At 37.6% G+C, this 21,001-nt stretch overlaps 1 protein-coding gene across 2 annotated transcripts in view; it reads right to left on the bottom strand.

Moving 5' to 3' along the window:
- The window catches only part of TRANK1 (tetratricopeptide repeat and ankyrin repeat containing 1), an 84,534-nt gene that overhangs the window by 19,507 nt on the left and 44,026 nt on the right, over positions 1-21,001 (bottom strand). For both annotated transcript variants that reach the window (XM_075212628.1, XM_075212629.1), the window contains 6 exons: positions 15,289-15,465; positions 12,040-14,802; positions 9,554-9,753; positions 8,094-8,231; positions 7,470-7,613; positions 745-901 (listed from right to left, as the gene is read on the bottom strand). In XM_075212628.1, coding sequence (XP_075068729.1) covers positions 745-901; positions 7,470-7,613; positions 8,094-8,231; positions 9,554-9,753; positions 12,040-14,802; positions 15,289-15,465 — 3,579 coding nt within the window. The remainder of the gene's footprint in view (positions 1-744; positions 902-7,469; positions 7,614-8,093; positions 8,232-9,553; positions 9,754-12,039; positions 14,803-15,288; positions 15,466-21,001) is intronic.

Raw genomic sequence — 21,001 nt, 5'->3', positions numbered from 1 at the left:
CCCCAGCTGGGTAAACTTAAAATGATCCAGAAAAAATGGTGGATTTTCAACAATGAATAAATTGCTTTGTACTTGTGATGAGATATTGTTTAATTCAAAAAGATCAGGAATCCTCAGTACAGTAAGACTTCTGATCCAACCTACTGTACATTACAATCATTCCTCTCTTTCCTTCCTTATTACCCCTCAGGCCATTTCCCTACCTTGGACCCCACAATGGTACTACTAGCAGTCTAGTACTGCTTACCTCTATGCTACCAATGGCTACTTACTGTTGGCACAGTGTTCCCTAGATCCACTGGCTCTCTACTCTGGTTCTTATGTTATAGATACTCAGATATGTTGTTAATGCCCAACCCCTATGCATCAATGGTGAAGGGGAAATGACAATACAGCTGCCTGTTTGAATCAGGCAAACATGAGTAGAGCACTGTACCAACAGTGAGTATAAATAATTAATGAAAGTTATGTTGATGGGTTTTTCTTTTCATTTATTGGCATGTTTAATTTTTTTTTATTTTTTGTTTACAGGTAATGTATCTCGAAGACAAAATAATATGCATCAAGTGAGACATTTCATTGTAGCTACTTGTTCCCAACTGTTACATACTACCATGCTTACCATCAATAAAGCTATTGTGTTTATTTGAATCATTATAGCATAAATAGATTAATTTGGTTGTAACACACACACACACACACACATATATCTCTCTGCAGTGTTACAACAAAAAATATCTGTACCTTTGTTTCCATCTGTCCGGACCACTTTGACAAAGTTCCCTTTCACAAAGTATTTGAAAGCAGGTGCTCGCTTCTCCTGGTTTTCATCAAATATCCACAGGTTTACTCTAGCTCTAGTGATAGCTGTATACAGTTGTTTCATTTCTCCGTTTAGTATCTATAAAGTAAAATATATTAGCACAAATGGCACAAACCTTTACACAGTCTAAAAGATGCCTGTATGTATGGAGTTTGTCCATTTAACTTTTTGCAAAATTACACACACCCTCTGTACTAGTCTCTGAATTCATAAATTAAACAATAATAGGCCTGTTTTATTAATTACCATTCCAAATTACATAGGAGGGGCAACTAATAATCAGTAACAACATCAGGTCTCCATAAAATGTTATTTAAAGCATAGAGCGATTACCACTAGATCATGTGTGTTTGTGTAATTCAGAGACTGACTGGTCAAGAAAAAGGACACATATGCATGAGTGTACTACGCCCAGCAACAAGGCTAAGGTTTTCAAGCACAGAAGTATTGATAATGGGCCAAAAAATGGGTTAAATAACTAAACTGACCAACAATGGTAGTCCTGAGGTCAGAACCAGACCTCTAGTGTAAGAGACCAATAGGGGCTGCCCCAGTGGATTCTACAGTCAAGTCCATAAATATTGGGACATCAACACAATTCTCATATTTTGGGCTCTATACACCACCACAATGGATTTGAAATGAAACTAATATGTGCTTTAACTGCAGACTTTCAGCTTTAATTTGAGAGAATTTACATCCAAATCCGGTGAACAGTGTAGGAATTACAAAGGTTTCATAAAATTGAACAACTTTTTAAAATTTTCTTTTCAGACACCAAAGGGTACATTATGTAAAGGGACAAAGGAATTTAAATAAAGCCATAGGAACTCCTACAAATCATGACCTCATAAGAACTGGACTGCGTAACATTACTGATGTGTAATTGAGGCATAAAAGCATGTATATAATTTACTATTAATTATAATGCAACGTTCAGCCACAACAAGCAGTGTGTTTTTAATGGTCATGAATTTTTAACCTACTTTATATTAACATGCACATATTTTAAATTCAGTTTGTAGACTGGAGTATTTCCATGACTTACTAGCCAACATTTATACTATTCGTAATCACCGCGAGTCAAGACACCCTGATCAGAAAGTGAGAGATATAAAACAGCAACTGCTTAGTTTATAATATGAAAACATAGATATGGGCTTGCACTTAGAGGACATAGACAATTGATTTAGGTACCATAGCTTGCATTTATGATGTGTCTCTGACAGAGAACGACTTATCTAGAGATATAAATATGTTGTTTCAACAATTAATCCCTGAAGACCACCACATTATGCCTGAGTGGAGTGCCATTACACATTATTTTGAGACTGCATTACTGTAGTGTGAAAGAGCACATAAAACAGGCCAGATTCAATACGCAAAACGAGTGTATTGTGCATTTTTTTAAAAAACGCACATAAGTTGGGCATATGCACGTCCGTATTCAACAAGGAGTGAATGTAAAGATACGTTGGTTGATCAATTCGGGTCTAGGTTCGCCCTGCTCTAACAGACAATACACTGCAGGGTATGTACAATACATATTTAAAATATAAAGTCCCAAAAGAATGCATAGAGAAAAAAAACATTCAATTAATATCACCGTTTAATAATATAGAGCCAATAATGAAAAAACATTGATTTTTTTTTTTATCATCCCCCCACACAAATAAAATATATTTATTAGGATGTTACTAATGTCTACTGTACACAAAATGCATTTTTACAGATGCTCCTGCTTGCAAACACATGTTCTAGCATGCATACGTGATCGTCATCACTAGTAATCGGCACTTACACCTAAGCTGTAGCTAGTGCAAGTGGTACGACAGAAAAACACGTACCTTTGAGATGGCCAAAGCTTGAAATCGGAGCTTGGCACGTCCTTATTGTACAACGTGCCTACGCCCATTCCCCTCCCTTTTCCGCCTCGGACATTGTAGGCTATAGTAAGGGTCCTTTACGGTCAAACAAAAATTGCCCATTGCTGTGTCTCTAGAGTATACTTTGTTTCTTTGCACAAAGCGATTTTACACAAAATATGGCATGTTTCTGCATTTATGTGCCTTAATGAATCAAGCCTAATGTGAGCAACTCAAGCTGTACCCCATCTGGAGGTGGATGGAGTCCCTATTTGGCTCTTTGTGGACTTGGCAACTACCACTCTCACTAATAAGAAAGACTTCAAACCTGTTACAAATGCCCTCAGAAAGCTGGCATTAGAGGACCATTATATCCCAAGAATGAAATGTTCGTATATGGATCGTGAAGGTAAAATACATTGTTCAGCGTTTATCAGACTTGCCCCTCCTGTTAGGACACCAGATCACACTGGGGACTCCCAAATTTACAGAATTACAGGCAGAGATAGAGCTTTGCATAACAGAGAGGGGCTGTCCACTTACATTTAGTAAGGGTATTCATGCTTCTATAAATTGATTGCATGAATTGGATGATGAATTTGGTTTCTATTTTGTTCCCCATAAGATTGGACTATTATTACTAGCCTTCCCAGTTGCCTGCTCTAATTTTCCTAGTGGAGTGGTCATGTCAATCCCTATGCAAAGCTACTTTGTCAAACCTTTTGATGCCTCCTGGGCAAGGTTTGTGTAACTTGTTGTCACTTCCAGAAGTTATTCAACAAATTATTTATCATGTTCATGATCCCTTAGTGGATTTTTTTTTTATTATTTAAATGTTGACAATATTTGCCCTTAATTACTCTGGATGGCTTACAAACCAGTTGTGAGGCACTCAAAGTAATGTCTTAAATTATACAATATGGTCTCATTTAGTATTGGATGCATTTGAACTCTGAGCGTAGGCATAAAACTTTTGTCACAAAAAGAGTACACTTAGGTGTGTATCTTGACTCATATGTATCTCAAGATGCATCCAATTCAAAAACAATAGTATTTGTGCCATTCGTAAGTCACGTGTACAAGTGTGCGTATATTTACGCCTAATGATAGTGCAGGGCTTAACAGTGTAAATAGTAAATGCTAAAGTCACATAACCTAATTTGTACACAATAAAATATAATATAATGAGGTGTCATATACACAAGAGAAAATAGTGTTTTCAGTCATTAATAAATGTGAGTCACATTTTCCATATAAAATATAATTAAATACAAACCAAGGAATTGGCGAATAGCAGATGTGGTGCCGTTGTTTATAAAGGGGATGAGATCACAACCAGGGAATTATAGACCTGTAAGCCTGACATCAATAGTGGGGAAACTACTGGAAGGTATATTAAGGGATAGTATTCAGGATTACTTGGTGCGCAATAAGATTATTAGTGGGAATCAGCATGGATTTGTGAGGGATAGGTCATGTCAAACTAATGTAATTAGTTTCTACGAGGAAGTTAGTGGGAACTTAGACCAGGGCAGCACAGTAGATGTGGTATAGATTTTGCAAAGGCCTTTTGATACAGTGCCATACAAGAGGTTGGTTTACAAAATAAGGGAACTGGGTCTAGGAAACAACATTTGTACTTGGATCAAAAACTGGTTAGAGAATAGGGAACAGAGAGTTGTGACAAATAGAACATTTTCTAACGGGTCAAAAGTTTTAAGTGGAGTACCTCAAGGTTCCGTGCTGGGGCCACTCCTTTTTAATATATTTACTCTCTAAACCATCACCAAGGTCATTAATAAAGTTTCTATTTTTGCAGATGACACTAAACTCTGTAAGGTAATAAAATCAGAGCAAGATGTAGTTTCTGTACAAAGGGATTTAAATAAACTGGAGGATTGGGCGGCCAAATGGAATATGAGGTTTAACATAGATAAATGTAAGGTTATGCATTTAGGGATCAAAAACAAGAACGCAATCTATAAATTAAATGGAATTCATTTAGTAGAATCTATAATGGAAAAGGATTTGGGAGTGCTCGTAGACAGTAGACTTAGCAATAGTGCTTAGTGTCAAGCAGCAGCTGCAAGGGCAAATAAAGTATTGGCATGCATAAAAAGGGGTATAGATGCAAGGGAGGACAGTGTAATTTTGCCACTGTATAAATCGTTGGTAAGACCTCATCTTCAATATGCAGTACAGTTCTGGACACCACTCTGTAAAAAAGATAATTTGGAACTAGAAAGGGTTCAGAGAAGGGTGACAAAATGACCCCATACCCTCTATCAATTAAGATATGAGGAAAGGTTAGCCAGTTTAGGCATGTTTACTTTAGAAAAGAGGCGTCTAAGGGGAGATATGATTACTATGTACAAATACATTAGGGGTCAATACAGAGAACTTTCATGGGACATTTTTACCCCAAGGACTATACACAGGGCACGCGGTCACCCCCTAAGGTTAGGGGAGAGTAAATTTCACAACCAGCAAAGGAAGGGGTTCTTTACAGTAAGGGCTGTCAAGATATGGAATTCACTGCCAGGGAAGGTTGTGATGGCAGATTCAATAGATGTGTTTAAGAAAGGGTTAGACAATTTTTTTGCGGAAAAGTGTATCCAGGGACATGACCGTTAATTAAAATGAAGGATAGTAGTGGATATAGGGTAAAAATAGGACTGCAATATTGGGTGTGGGGAATTTTCACAATTGAAACAGATTGGCAGTTGCTTATTCTGGATCAATTTCAAATATAAGTGAGGGATCCCAGGAGATCCAAAATAGGTTGAACTTGATGGACTGGTGTCTTTTTTCAACCTCATCAACTATGTTACAAACACCTCCACAATCGTTGTTTACCCCTTTAAAAACTAAATGCAGTATTATAAATATATTAGTATAGGGGGAAATCAATTGACAGTGTTACTCTCAAAAGTAATAGGGTCGGCACACCATTACTGGTAATACAGTAATTTAACCCCGAAATCCAGCGTTGAAATTACAGTACGAATGCCAATAGTGCACACTATTACCGCAGTAACGGTAATCATGTGCAGGCCGCGTTACTTTCGGCACTAACGTGGGTATCTGAATCCCCCCCATAGAGTGAATAGACAGATATGACCCGATATAGCCGTGATGCTAAAAAAATGAAGTACTATCAACTGAAAGGGTTTAAACGCAAATAGATACTCAGTGGCTAGACAGTGTTGCTGATGGTCATCATCATTGTGTATCTTTGCACCAGCCCTTAAGTGGGAATACATCCATGTTTAATTTTGCGCCTCTCCAGGGTGCATGCTACATTAACGTGAGATTAGTAACAAAGCATTCCTTTACTGGATAACTAATGTTAAAGCTGTAAGACAGGCTTGGAACTTATGCTAAATTCATTAATTATTGTAATGAACCCAACATCACAATTATGTGGATGCAAAAAAAGCCTCCACTCTATTTGCACGTAACTTATTGGTGATTCAAGTTGTTCATTCATAGTGTTTGTACTACTTTTGGGTACTATTAACCTGCTAAAAAGTAGAGCTACGTTTAATGATTATTATAAGAAAAATCCCAACCTATACCATCCCTTGAAATGGCTCTCGCTTTGTTTTAATTGTATTTCTTGAACTCCCTAAGCTATCCGAGGAGGATAATGAACCCTAGTGCTCCCCTATATAAAGGAAAGAGATAAATCCACTGTAAAAAACCTAAAGTTAATTTAGGTCCAGGGGCTAGATTTACTAAACTGCGGGTTTGAAGAAGTGGAGATGCTGCCTACAGCAACCAATCAGATTCTAGCTTTCATTTTGTAGAATGTACTAAATAAATGATAGCTAGAATAGGATTGCTTGCTATAGGCAACATCTCCACTTTTTCAAACCCGCCGTTTAGTAAATATACCCCCAAGGTTCTAACAAGCCAAGTATCAATAACATTTTTCTGCCCCTTTTGATGCCATATATGGAAGCAGCTTTCCCTGCTATTCTACAAAGTGTTACAGTACCAGAAGATTATATACACATATTTCTCTGTTTCTCAAGACTGATAATGATTGAACCCAGCGCTGAAATTACAGAAAAATTTCTGAATATAAAAATACAACTTTAAAAGAAAACAAAAAAAAAAAAACAGGCATATAAGCAGCATGAAAAAAATCCTTCCTACCCTGCTACATCTTGACGAAAAGTGAGCTAAATATTCTGAACTGTTCCTTGAAATATTCACTCCATTTGGCCAGGAAAATGTGCATGTTTCACCAGCATACTTTTAGTTGAAGTGTTCCCAGTTCTACGCCAACCACACCAGACAGCAGAATGAAATGTCAATCATTGTTCTAACTACGCAAATTTACAAATAAAGTGCAGAATGGCATTGCACAGAATGGTGAAGCAAAAGCAAAACTCGATTACTGCATCGTCAGAGCTTTGCACCTGTGTGTGAAATGGCCTGTTCCACTGCGCAACTTTATTTGCGTAAAAATTCACAGCGTCTCCGCTCATCTCTAATTTTGACCAATCAGGTTTCATCTTGGCAGTCAGTGGATAACTGATGAAAATCATCCATAGTATTCATATCTCTGCTGCTGCTGGTATGGATTTGGAGAAAGTGTCTGTAGTTTATGTGAAACTCAGTCCATGTGTAGGATACCAAGGAAAATGTGAAAACTTGTAAATCTTAGATTTATCCTAATTTTTTAATCCTTTTCGTTGCATGAAGTAATTTTTCAGCACTCACAGTAATTTAATATAACGTTTTTAATTATTAATTCCCTTATTATGGAGTACCTTGTGCATTTCTGGATCCACTGGTAATTGTCTATTAGAATGATTACTAGAGCTTTCCAAAGGAACTTCAATAAGTGGCTGCCTCTCTTCATTTGTTAATACGACTGGTTTAAAAGAAGAAATTATTTTCCACTCCTTAGATGCCTAAAAAGAGAAAAACACAAAGTGAGATACTGCTTTCAACATGGAAAAAGCATCACTGAAATAAGCACAAACTTTAACACATTAGAATACAAGGTTATCCACTACACTTTCATTGCCATGAAAAGTAGTCCTTATATCAAGGCAAATATGGAGGAGTGGCTGGGGCATCCCCACTCTTTCCATCAAGTTTACCTTCGTTCGGAGGCATGTCCAGATGAGTTGTGTTCATTGTGATGGCGTGCGTACATGGTAGGGATTAATCACCATCACACACAGCAAGTTGCATCATTCTTTCCCCTCCCACTGAAAATCGGTCTCATCATTATTACATAGTGCATATATAGTGCATATACTGCACCAAAAACGGAGTACTGGAGGTATAAATATAAGTATTTATTATTGTATAGTGTTGGACAGACATTTAGTGGGAGTTCCATTTAATTCTAGCAGAATATTTAATTATAATATAATGTCAGATACCTCAGAGTCGGTGAAGAAGTTATACAGGAGTACGTCATCAAATTCCAAGCCTTTCGCTTCATAAATTGTTAGAACCAGGGCAAGACTCAACTCCTCAGGGATATTTTCCTTGGCAATTTCATTTGTCACCAAAATCACCTAAAAATATAAATTTAATTAATAATGTAGAAAAGTTTTATTTTTTAAAAGTAGAATTCTGTATGTAGCTACAATAAATGATCAGATCATTTTAACTAAAATTGCCTTTACTAAGATAAACTCTCAATATATTTCTATTGTATATTCCTGTTTAAAGAATACTCTTACTGATGAATGAATGTTTGTCCATGATCATAAATTATTCCCCTAAACAAAAAAACTATAATCCAAACTACTACACAACATCTTTTTATGAGAAGGTTAACTGTGCTTACAAGCAGCATATCTAAAAAACAAAATAGGACACTACAGTATCATGGTACTTTAGAAAGACAAGACACTCAAATGTTAGGAAGAGGTTAACACATTGACTAAAAGGTGGCCATAGTATAGAAACAATTCCATAGAATGTAAATTAACATGATTAATATAAGTGAAATGATCTACCCTTATGTGATGAATACAATAATATCAAATAATTTCAATAGCCAATAACTGCATACTTTTTCAGAAGGATGTTTAAGATATTGCATTACTTGGTGTGCAACATAACTGTTAGTGTGTATGTTACGGAAAGTACCGCTTTTTATTGCAACAATGTGTCAAACATTTGATGGTTAGGACCATGTATAATTATTTTTTACAAACCTAAGCTGGCAGGCACCCTACAGTGTTAAGAAAGGAATGTTGTAAAAATAGGTCACATGAGAGGGTGACTGACAGTTTTGGACAGTTTGCTTCTGTAATCACTATGTATACATTGTGCATGACTGCTGCTGTGAACAAAGTATATTGCTTACAATAATAAAACGATTTGTAGAAACTGTCTTAGTGTCGTTTTAATTTTATATTTTGTGTCTGGTGCGGTTTTAGCATGATGACATTAGAGTGAAGAAGGATGCCAATTTTTGTTAAAGACCAGTGTACATTACATTGGTTAACCCTTTCAATACCATCTACAAGGGGATTTTATTTTAAATTCTTATAAACCTGCCAATTTTTGTTGTTGGTACAACTGATATCAATGACACATTCTATTCCATCAGACCCCATAAAAGGCAAAGAGGTGGTGTGGATGTAATGGCGGTAAACACTTAAAATGTAAATTAAGCGCAGTTTGTTGTCGTTTTTGGAGTGCGTTGATATAAAACAAATAATTTTATATTCAAGTATCTGTTAACTGCATGCCAGACTATTCCTACCATTTTGCTAAAATACCTTTTTAAAACTACAATTTGCTACACATTGTTTATGAACAAAAATGCTTATTAGAGTGTGTATTTATTTACAACTTTTTCCTTTAAAAACAAAACACCCCAAACCTGATGTGCTCCAAATTCAATTGGTTGTGTCTTCCTCTTGTTACCACGTAATAATATAGCCAGGTCACTAACACAGCAGGATTCAAGCACAATCGGCATTGGGCCATCAAACAACCCACAGTCACGTGGTAGTCGATCAAATGACTCAGGAAAGAAATTTTGCAGGAGATCCACGACGCCAGAAGCCAGATGGAGAATCCCTATTTTGTGCAGAATACAAGAACTTTTGACATATCCAAAAAAAACAACATACTGCTAGGTTATTGCTAGAGTGTGTGTTTATTTGATATTGAGCTTACACAGTAAGCTCCAAGGGAGGAAGGACTGATATGAATGATTAGAAACGCTCAGTGAATCGTTGCTTAATAATACATTGGTGAACAATAAAAAAAAAGAAAAAGAAAAAAGGGAGGAGGGGACTTGCGCTCTACTCCAATGATTGCAAGAGCTGCATATACCAATGGTATCCCTTCCTCAATACAACAATTGTTAGATAAGGGTTATGTGCTCATTGACTGGTTGTGATAGAATTAAACTAGGATTGTTTAAGTAAAAAAATCTATTTTATTATAATACCATGATAAAATGTTTTTAAGCAATCTTAAACCAAAAAGGTTACTATACTCTATTCAATAACCTTACATATACATATAAAAGAAAAATGTTGTCCGGCGCTCAGAAACAAACAGAATTAAAAATCACTGTGTCAGCATAAACATAAAGGAGAATTTTGTGCACAATATAGCTATATTGGGGTTAAGCTCACCTGCCGGACGTCAAGGCATCTCCTGTAGGTGAGTCCCTAAGCTAGTGATACAAATTTACATTCAGGGTGTTCCATTTAAAACCTTCCCCATAACCTCCATCTTATAAAGCCTGCAGCACCTTTGTAGGGACATATACATATGGCATAAAACAATTGCACATGCTGGCGCCTCTCAAACCATACGATACTAGGCATCAAGGATGCCATGTTTCCATTGGTATCACAGTGAATAACATACTGTAAATATACAATCATAGCCAAGCGTCAGATTGATATTGTCCCACCTATATAATGACTATGAATCTCCAATGGGAGCTTCCCAAGCTTGATATATGTCCAGTATAATAAATCTGATCCAGGAATGATTGACCTTATTGGTTTATAGTTTGCAGTTCTGCGTGGCTATTAGAGCAGTTAAGGACAGGAGTCAGAGTGCCGGCCTTGCGGTAAGTCTGGAATCACATTCAAAGTTAGCAATAAGGATAATACTTGCTGTTGAAGAGAGTTGCCAGGTACCCAGCGAGCTTATTTAGCCTCCGATATTAGATCAACGTGAGTAGTGTCTTTGAGGAAGTGGATCTGCGTGTGTTCCATGTTGATACGCACCGTCACTTCCGGTTATTGAGATGAACGCCGGTTATTGAGATGAACGACTGAAATCTTAGGGGTGTTTTCCAACGCGTTTCATCCGTCAAGGACTTTCTCAAGGGAGTAGATTGATTGTTGTCATATGTGCCGACTTAAATAGTCTCATGCTAGTCGACTGGACACCCGATTGGCTAGAGATATTATTAGGAGTCCCTACTTACACACTTGGCTACTATTTAATAACAGTTTTCAGAAATAATAAACACCATCAGTTATCGCATATTGTGGATTCTGGACCAATAAAGATGTTAATATATACACAGATCCATATATCATATCCCTAGCAAATAAATAACTTTGTGCCTTCATTGAATAGTTTTATTAAAATATAAAAGCCATTATTAGTATTCACATATTTGCATTCATTCATTTGTACAGATGACAATATCAGTCTGACACTTGGCTACGATTGTATATTTACAGTATGTTATAATTCACTGTGATCCCAATGGAAATATAGCATCACATGCATCGTTGATGCCTAGTATCGTATGGTTTGAGAGGCACCAGCATGTGCAATTGTTTTATGCCATATGTATATGTAAGGTTATTGAATAAAGTATATTAACCTTTTAGTTCAAGATTGTTTAAAAACATTTTATCATTGTATTATAATAAAATAGATTTTTTACTTAGACAATCCTATTTTAATTCTATCACAACTAGTCAATAAGCGCATAACCCTTATCTACCAATAAATGAAACCTAATAAAAATTTCAGTATGCATTTTCATATACCTAATGAATGAAAGCCTGCAAATTTCTGGCAGAGAAATGACTATACTGTGTATCTTGAATACTCCAACAAAAAAAAATATTCTGTGACAACATTGCAATGTAAGCTCTGCACCTGTAAGTAAGTGCATTTGTGGCATTCACAACAGCCATGGTTTATTACACACAGAGAATTTTTTTTAAAAATAAATAGATTTTAAGGAGTAGGAAGAATGTCAGCATGGTGTATGTGCAAGTGAAAGACAATATATTATATATACTAAAATCACATTTATTGCATCAAGGAGAGAAAACACAAATTTTGGAAATTAAAAAAAAGTTCAGAAAAATCACTTACCAGAATGAGATCTATAGTTTTGATACAGATGATACAATTGTTTTGGCTTTCGAACAATGCAGTTCTTCTTGTCATCAGAGCTGTTCTTGTTTGCGTAATAGAATAAGGATCTTAAGTCACTGAAACGAAATGCAACGCCTTTCATTATGCTCTGTGCTGTATCTCCCGTAAGAAACATTGAATTGGGATCATTAATGCATCTCATGAGTAGAAAGAGCTCTGCCTGGGTGAAGTCTTGAATCTCATCCCCATAAAGCTCATGGATTGACCATGGCAGCTCTTCAAGCTTTGACAGTCTGCAAGATAAATTGTACAAGACATCCTCTTCATCAAAGTATCCCAGTTCAGACTTAATTTGTAAATACGTGCGAAAGAGACTATAGATTTCCTTCCGGTCCCCTTGAAAGTTTGGGGCTCTTTTCTTGCCAAGTTTAATGTACTCCTGTTCTGTAAGTCTACCTTGCTGGCAGCTCAATGCTTCAAAAGAGCCTTTCAAAAATGACTTGATCTCTTTCCAAACCAGTGCGGCATTGTACGGAGACTTTCCTTTTATCATTTTAGGCCACAGTTCATTGGCAAATAACGCAAAGGTTACAAAAATGCGAGGGTCAGTCTCTTTAAGCTCACAGTTATTTTCATCTTCCTCATATTCATGGTCAGGCTCAATCTCCTCATCTTCTCTCAACAAATCTATTATATCCAGGTCATCCAATGTAGACCAACCAACAATATTCCTTTTAAGACTTCCATCATCATTTCTAGGGAAAAATGGATCCGGCATGGATGCATCCAACAGAATTAGCAGCTGCTGGGAAGTTATAAACAAAGGAAAGTTCTCATCTTTGATATCTTGCAACCTGTAAACATTAGGATCAAGAGGCGTGAAATTACTTGTTGCCTTTGTAGATTTGCTTAACTCAAGGAAATTTCTTTGTACTTCCTGACAAAGGACGTGATTTTTGGTAATAAAAACAGGATGATAGTGTTCGAATTTATCAGAGTTTTCCTCGCCATCTTCTGGGAAAATGTCTTCTGCGTCCATGTTCTCTGGTTCTGGAAATGCCTGCTCTTCGTATGAGACGTCAGACGATTCTGTTTCAGAATTCTCTTCATCATCTGTGCCATCAATTTCCACATTTTGAGAATATTTTCTCCTTTGCCAGGTCTGCTTGACTAGCAAGGGGCCAACGGACTCTGCTTTTTCCCAGTAAGAGTGAAACTTCTTCCAGAGGCGATACAAACAACAAGTTGTTTTTCCTGTGCCACTTCTGCCAATTAATATGATTGTTTCCATGGGTTTGGGATTCAGATCAATCACAGCATATTCTAACTCACCAACTCGGAAGGGATACTCAACTCTGGAGTTCATATTGCTTAATATGTTTAATGCCATGTCTGTGCTGAAGCTGTGGAACTTCATAATATTGTATTCAGTTTCAGCTGCACTGGCAGGGGGAAAATAATCTGGAATAACATGCTCCATATTGGCTTCCAATTCAGTGTCTTCCAGAAAATACCTAGGAATACGCCTTTGTGTATTTGACGAAACTATAACCTTAGTTATGCCCTTCAGTTTTTTTCTCAGTATACAGGTCAAGCCTCTATTGTAAGAACTACAAATGCTGTCAATAGCATGATTGAGTTTGCAATGGTCAAGAACAATGTCCCAAATCCTAATGATTTCAGTATAAATCCTTCCTGTTTTTTCTGACGCCAACTGTGTAGCCAGAATTTTTTCTGGTTCCTCACTACAACGAGGTGAAAAATCTACTGCAAGTTCCCAAAGAATCCTTGCTCCTTTGTCCAGCTTAACTTCAAACAACTTGATATTACTCTTCAATTTAAGTTGTTTGTGGAGACTGCGTGTCCATTCCCCATTTCCAAGCTTCTGAATAGAAATAATTATTTTATTTTTCATGTACAGAGGTACTGCCTTGCTTCCTAATTTCTTCAAGGCTCCTGGAGAACACTCAATCTCCCAAGTCATATTATTGAAGTCTATATTTGAAAGGTCAATGTCCTCCAGTAGTTCAAAGTCCTCTTCGTTATTGTTAAGTACTGGCAAGTCATTCTCCGTACACTCATTAATATTATTATTCTCCAGCCAAGAATCGTCATTCAATGCATTGTCACTTGCTGTGACACCATTTGAATGGACCATACATATATCATTGGCATTCTCTTCTGCGTTTTGCACAGTCCTAGATAGCCTCAGACTCTCAAACAATGATGGTGAGTTGCTCAGCTCCATGGAGTCTATTAACTCTCGGATGGTTTGCTCAAGATTTTCTTTTAGAGTCATTGTCTTCTTTGTGTGCTCAGGTAACATAGTTTCAACCTTATCCACAGATCCATTACACACAGATTCAGATAGTGACGGAGCAGAATGGGATGGCTTTGTTTGAGTCTTAGGTTGTGTTGTATTTCTATTTGTTAGTGTCTTAGTAGACTTTGAAAAGGAAGAAGGCTGATTATGTTTGCATTTCTTTCTAGCATCATTCCAAGCAATGAAATGGGGGTCTGTGTTCTTTATCTTGTACTTTGCATCTTTTCCCAAGTTATTGCTTATTGTTAGTTTAATGTCAAATTTTGCAATTAGGTCTATTATTTTGCGATACTGTTTGGGATTATTGCTTTGAAAAACCAAATGCATGACTGTATCCCCATTTTTGTCCTGGATGTTGGGTTCTAAATATTGATAATTCTGTGGGTCTTTAGAGTATAAGTCCAGAAGGTGTTTTGTCATCAAAACCCCATCATCACCTGCAAAAATAATAGCAAAATCTGAAATCACTCAATACATAGTAATAGTAGAAAATGTATACCACAAATTGACTTTACAAAATAAAATAACCTTAATAAAATGTTTAGAAGCAGCAATTCCCATATAGTGGTGTGTTTTAACATACTTGTTTGTTTATTTTATTAAGTATAGTATACTTATATATAAATAATATGTTAAACATTGATTGAAACCACTTATGATGTACATACATAAGGAAGCATTGGGCTTTGTTCTCTACCAGCACAACATGCTGGCTGAAAGGCCTTTTTTTTGCTGCCTGCTAGAAGCAGAACAAATACAGGAAGACCAGAGGCAGAAATACTACTGTAATCATCATCATATTTTATTTAGAAGGCTCCACAGAATTCTCAGAACCAGTCAACAAAAAAAATATACAGAACTTTTTTTTTGTTTTGTTTTTTTTATAAACAGGAAAGATGATTTGTAAGTTTATAGAGATTCACCTGTGTTATTCAAGGCAATGGCAATTGCAGCGTGTAGAGGGGTGTCTCCTTGTGTGATGGATACACTAGCTGGATCTCCACCATTACATAGTAACAAACAGGACAAAGCAAAATCACTTCTCTTTAAACATGTACAAATTGGATGTTCAGCATTGGCTCCAATACCATTAGGAGAAACTGCATAGAAAAATGAGAGCAGAAAAGAAAGTAAATTAAAATATGCAGTCTTTACTTTTGGACCACTTATAAAGTATCATTCTGGAGATTCCATATTTCCAAATGGCTATTATAAAAATGCATTAAAGATGGCTGCTGCTCTGAGGCAGGCACACTGCTATTGCTAGACCGCCATCTTGACAGCCTGGTGGCCCATTAAATGTTCCGTTTTGTTTTAGCCCTATGATCACAACAAAAACTGAACTCAGTGCATTTCCGAAGCATAGTTCATGGTGTTTGCGCATTACAAAGGGAAAACCTGTGATATCACATCAATTACAACTCTGCTAAATGGCTTCAGGTAGCGGAGGGGTATCCAGCGGCATGGCGAGATATGCTCTTTTAAGAACTGGCTGTGCTAAAGTTGAAGACCCCTTTAGAGAAATGAGTACATTATTTCATTGAGATATCACTCAATGCTGCCTGGACTCAAATATAGTTTCTCAAGACACAACCTAAATGGCTTTCTAATCCTCCTCAACAAATCCCCTGAATCTGATGGGTACTACTAGGATAGTTATAATGATAACCACTATATCTAACAATTCAAAGTGACTTTAAGTGATATAAATACATTTTATTAAAGTGTTTTTACTTTTTTGATTACAACATTAGGTTCATGTTCCCATCTCATTTAATTAGTCAACCATCTAAAAAAAAAAATGTAATTGATAAATTTGTATAATATTATATATCTTTTTTGACCTGTACCAGATCCATCACTTGGGGACATTTGGTGCCTCCTGATGATTCATGCGAATAGGACTGCCTCTTAGGAAGGGCTCTGCTTGTAGCACAACGTTCAACACCGATTTGAGCTTGGGAACATTTAATGGAAGCACCAATTCCTTTTGGGACCAAAGTCCCTGTAGTCGGAAGTTTGCAATCACAACTCTTCATCCTAGTAAGCTGGCATCTGTGGCCACGATGGTCCAGTCCCAGATGGATATTTTGTTTCTTCAGCCACCAAAAAAGGAACCAATTGGTCTGCGGCAACAGTTTCTTTGGACCTTGACCACTGGCCAGAATTCCGCTCTGGAAGGCCCAAGTGTGAAAACTTGCAAACTGCACAGCTTCGAATGAAAATACCATTTTCGATATAAGCTTCATGAAATAGATAAAAGGATAACAGACTTAGCATTAACAGTGCTTTCACCGGTTACTGAATGGCTAGGATTTTCTCCTCTAGTAAAATGACTGACATCTGGTATCGAAAAGACCCAGAAAAATCATGAGTTGGGCTGGGTCGAAATTGAACTTCTGATAGTTTATCAACTAGCCATAGGATTTGAGCATCTCTACTATTATCCGCAATCAGGTCTGAAGAAAGGTTGCAGATTCTGCATTTATCAGAAGGTCATCCAGGTATGGTACAACAGATACCCCTTTTGACCGTAAGAGTACTGCCATCATTTTGGTGAATACCTTTGGTGCTGAAGCCAGATTGAAGGGCTGTACCTTGAACTGAAAATGGTAGTACCCACTGCAAACCTGAGGAGGCTGCGGTACCCTTCCCAGATAAGGACTTAGAAATATGCATATTTTATGATCATGGAGGTGAGAAATTCGTCTTGACCCCAGCTGCAGAAGTTTGGGTTCGCATCTAAAAAAAAAAAAGTGGTAGCTTTCACTAAATTAATGGCAGAATATGATCTATACGATGTTTGGAGAACCTCAGAACCCAGTGGTGGGGATTATACCTATTTTTCTTCTGTACACAATTCATATTCTCGAATAGACCCTACGCTCACCGACAAGTGGACACTACAGGCCACTCAGATTAAAATATTTCCAATGTCATGGTCTGACCATGCCCCAGTACTTTGGACATGGTGCCAGGAGAGAGCATATGTAGTACCCCCCAGGCACTGGCGTATGCCGCCATATCTATTGACTCTTCTGGAAGCCAAATTAGATCTTAAGGATGCTCTCCATCAATACTGCCACAATAACTCCCCAGAAGACACCAACATTTCTGTTGCGCTCGGAAAGCAGTTCTGCGGGTAGTAGCGATCCAGACAGGGTCCTGTCTAAAAAGAGCCCATGCACATTTACAAACTGAGTTGCAGTTAAAACTTCAAACCCTAGAATCCCAAAACAATGAAAGTTCGAGGTCAAATACAGAAATTGTTAATGACAAAAACACAACAAGCCTTGACTAGACTTAGGCAAAAATTTTATGAACAGACAACAGAGCAGGGAAACTCATGGTCAGAAAGTTTAGAAGCCAACGTGCCAAACATAGAATCAAACATCTGGTGGATAAAATGGGCCGAAAACGTTTCTAATCCTAGAGATAAAACATATTTGTTCAGCATTATGCCAAACTCTAAGCCCCACGCCCTGATGGTTATATCAATGGCTTTTATGTTACATCCCAGGAGGAACTCCTCACAATTTTTGAACAACTCTTCATCGCGGGTACAACACAAGGGTCTATCGACCCCCCACGAGATGCTAGTATTTCAACTTGTTACTATACCCAAGCCAGGGATAGGATCCTGCATCATTCCTCAATTATAGGGTAATTGCCCTTCTAAATTCAGATATTAAAATTAATGCTAAACTGATAGCGAATAGGCTCAACGGCCTTCTCCCGAGCGATCCTCCCAGATCAGGTGGGATTTGTTCTGGGGCGCCAGGCCTCGTCGAGGACTCTTCGTGTATCGTTCATTATAGAATGGATCTCAGAAGCCCAATCTGAACTTATGAATGCCTGTTTACCACGGACAACTAGAGACTCCCTGGCAGTATGGGACAAAGTGCTGGACGCCAACTCTAACTATGGTTCCAAAAAAGAATATCTCATTAGCTGCTTTAGCTAGGTTAATCCCAGACTTAAACCTTAATCTATGAATAATGAATGGTATAACCTCGTTTACTGTTTTGCTTGAGGAACAGGGCTTACTCTCTTTCATGCAAATAAGGGAAAGATTCCACCTTCCTGCCTGGGAATTTTATAAAGATTTACAGTTAAGACACCGATTTAACTCCTTCCCTAGACTAGGCCTAAGCATTACATCACCACCAGCTATGCTATACACAAAGTTAACGAAAGGAGACAAAGCCAGCATTACATTCTGGTATCGCTATTCCCTCCCCTTCACATCAAAAACTAAACAAGACTAAAATACAAATCCAGTGGCAGAATGACCTTCATCTTGATTTAGATAGTGAACAATGTGAAGCCATTTTCTTAAACTCATATCGAATGTTTAAATATATAAATCATACAGAAATGATGATAAAATTATTCAACAGATTATATCACACTCCAACTAGACTCCACAAAACGTGGCTCCTTTAGTTGAAACTCTGTTGACGGCAATGCAATATATCGGGAGACTTGATACATACATTTTGGAACTGCACCCACATTTAGTCATTCTGGGTACAAGTCTTCAAATTAGCCAATAAGTTTACTGCCCAGATTCTATGTCCTACCCTGGAGGTTGCACGCCATCATCACTACCCCCCACAGTTTTCATCGCATGCTAAATATGTTTTTGGCCATATTCTGATTGCCGCAAGAGCCGCCATAGCCTAATGCTGGAAGTCTCCACATCCACCCCGATACAAAAAGTAGTGACCAAAGTGCAGAATAGCTTTGAAATGGAGACAGTGGGGATTACATACTCCACTGCCCCCTCATCTCCGATTATGAAATAGCTCAGATGGCACGTGTATGTTAAAAAAGGTGAGGGAGTCTCCCCAACCCGAATAGACCCTAAACTGCCTCTTGAGCCACCAACACTTAATGAATCTCACAAACAATCTCAGACACGTTTTCGTGTTCATTTCAATAAGGTAATCTCTCAAACTGTGAGGGAGGCAACTTTGCCTACATTCTTCATGTGTAGAGTGTATTATAGATATTGTATTGTCTAATGTGTTCCTCCCTGCTATGTACCCCCCTACTCTCCTTTTTTTTATGTTCTTCCGCTACCTCCCCTTCTTACTTTCTGTACCCCATAATCCTTGAAAAAAAACAATAAAATACTATTGAAGTTAAAAACAAACGTGGTACAAAAGAGTGTGACTACAGAACAAAGGACAATTTCACGCAAATATTCTAGAAACGAGGGCAGTATGGTATGCAATTCAGGATTTTCAACTCCTCTTAAGACACAAGCATCTTAAAGTATTCTCAGACAATGGGACAGTGTGCTGGTTTCTTAAACCTACACGGTGGCATAATAAGCAGGACCAGGATAGTGGAAACATACATAATTATGTTCTGGACAGAATTTTTTTTTATATCCCTCTCTTCATTGCAGATAGCAGGCAAGGGCAAAAAGATAGCTGATTATCTCAGTCAATATCAAGTCCATGCAGGAGAATGCGCTATACACAAAGAAGTTTTCCCAACTCCTAGTAAAGAAGTATGGGATACCTCAAATTCATCTGCTGTCGACATCCTCAAACACCAAGGTAACTCAATTTTATTCCTGACAAAGAAACGCCAGAACAATGGGAATAGATGCTCGATCAATTCCATGGAATTTCCAACTAGGGTATGTGTTCACTCCTTGTCCTCACGCTACGGAAAGAGAGAATCAGTGGAAGTCATAGCAGTGCTGTCGTTTTGGCCACACCGCCCATAGCTAGCAGCGGCTTTAGGAATGTTGCTGGAACAGCCTTGTGGCCTCTGTCATCTCAGTGAGATCTTCTACATCAGGGACCGATCCTGCATCCCAATCCAAATATTCTGTTTTGGAGGTTATGTAGAGTGAGAGTAATTGAGGTGCTACTTAAAGCTAGAAAGCAAAATTCTTCTGCTACCTATGATAGGATTTGAAAGACATTTATTTTCTGGAGCAATACTAAATGTTTGAATCCAGATTCTTCGGCAACCATCCCATAGATTCTGGATTTTCATCAGGGTGGACTGAATATGGGTCTTGCTCTTAATACCCTGAAAGTGTCAGCACTTAAGGCCTGATCTATGTCCGGACGCAACTTGCACGTAAATTGCGTTTTTTAAGAGAGCATGCAACCTGAGCGTAGTTCTGGTCGTATTTACACCCAAGCGTATCTGAAGAGCAATAAAAGGTCATATCAGAACGCATAGAGCTTTTATGAATTCATAAAATAACAATTCTATAGTATAATTATGCAGATAATTTCAAATATATTTTTAAAAATACTTTTGTTAAGATTAATTAAATAAAGATGATTTCAATGCGTACTGTACATACAATGCATACAGTTTGTTATACGATAGCTAGTGGCGTGCATACGTGTAATTTTTAAATCAAAGACTATGCTATGTCAGTCTTCACTATCAGTCGGCATTTACACCTGACCTGTACTGGGTGCAAAATATACTGGTGAAAACAAGAGTACTTACAACAAACAAACGCCCTATCCCCGCCTTGTTCCACCTCTCAAGTCGTAGACATTTGCGAGTGTCGTTTGCACTCAGACATTAATTGTATGCAATTGTGTTTATTGGAGTAATGTCCATATCTGGGCATGCGCAGAGCTATGTCACACA

Source organism: Mixophyes fleayi, chromosome 5 (genome assembly GCF_038048845.1).
Source record: "Mixophyes fleayi isolate aMixFle1 chromosome 5, aMixFle1.hap1, whole genome shotgun sequence".
Classification (NCBI taxonomy): Eukaryota; Metazoa; Chordata; class Amphibia; order Anura; family Limnodynastidae; genus Mixophyes; species Mixophyes fleayi.
The sequence above is the reverse complement of the archived record's forward strand: the minus strand, read 5'-3'. Positions and strand labels throughout refer to the sequence as shown.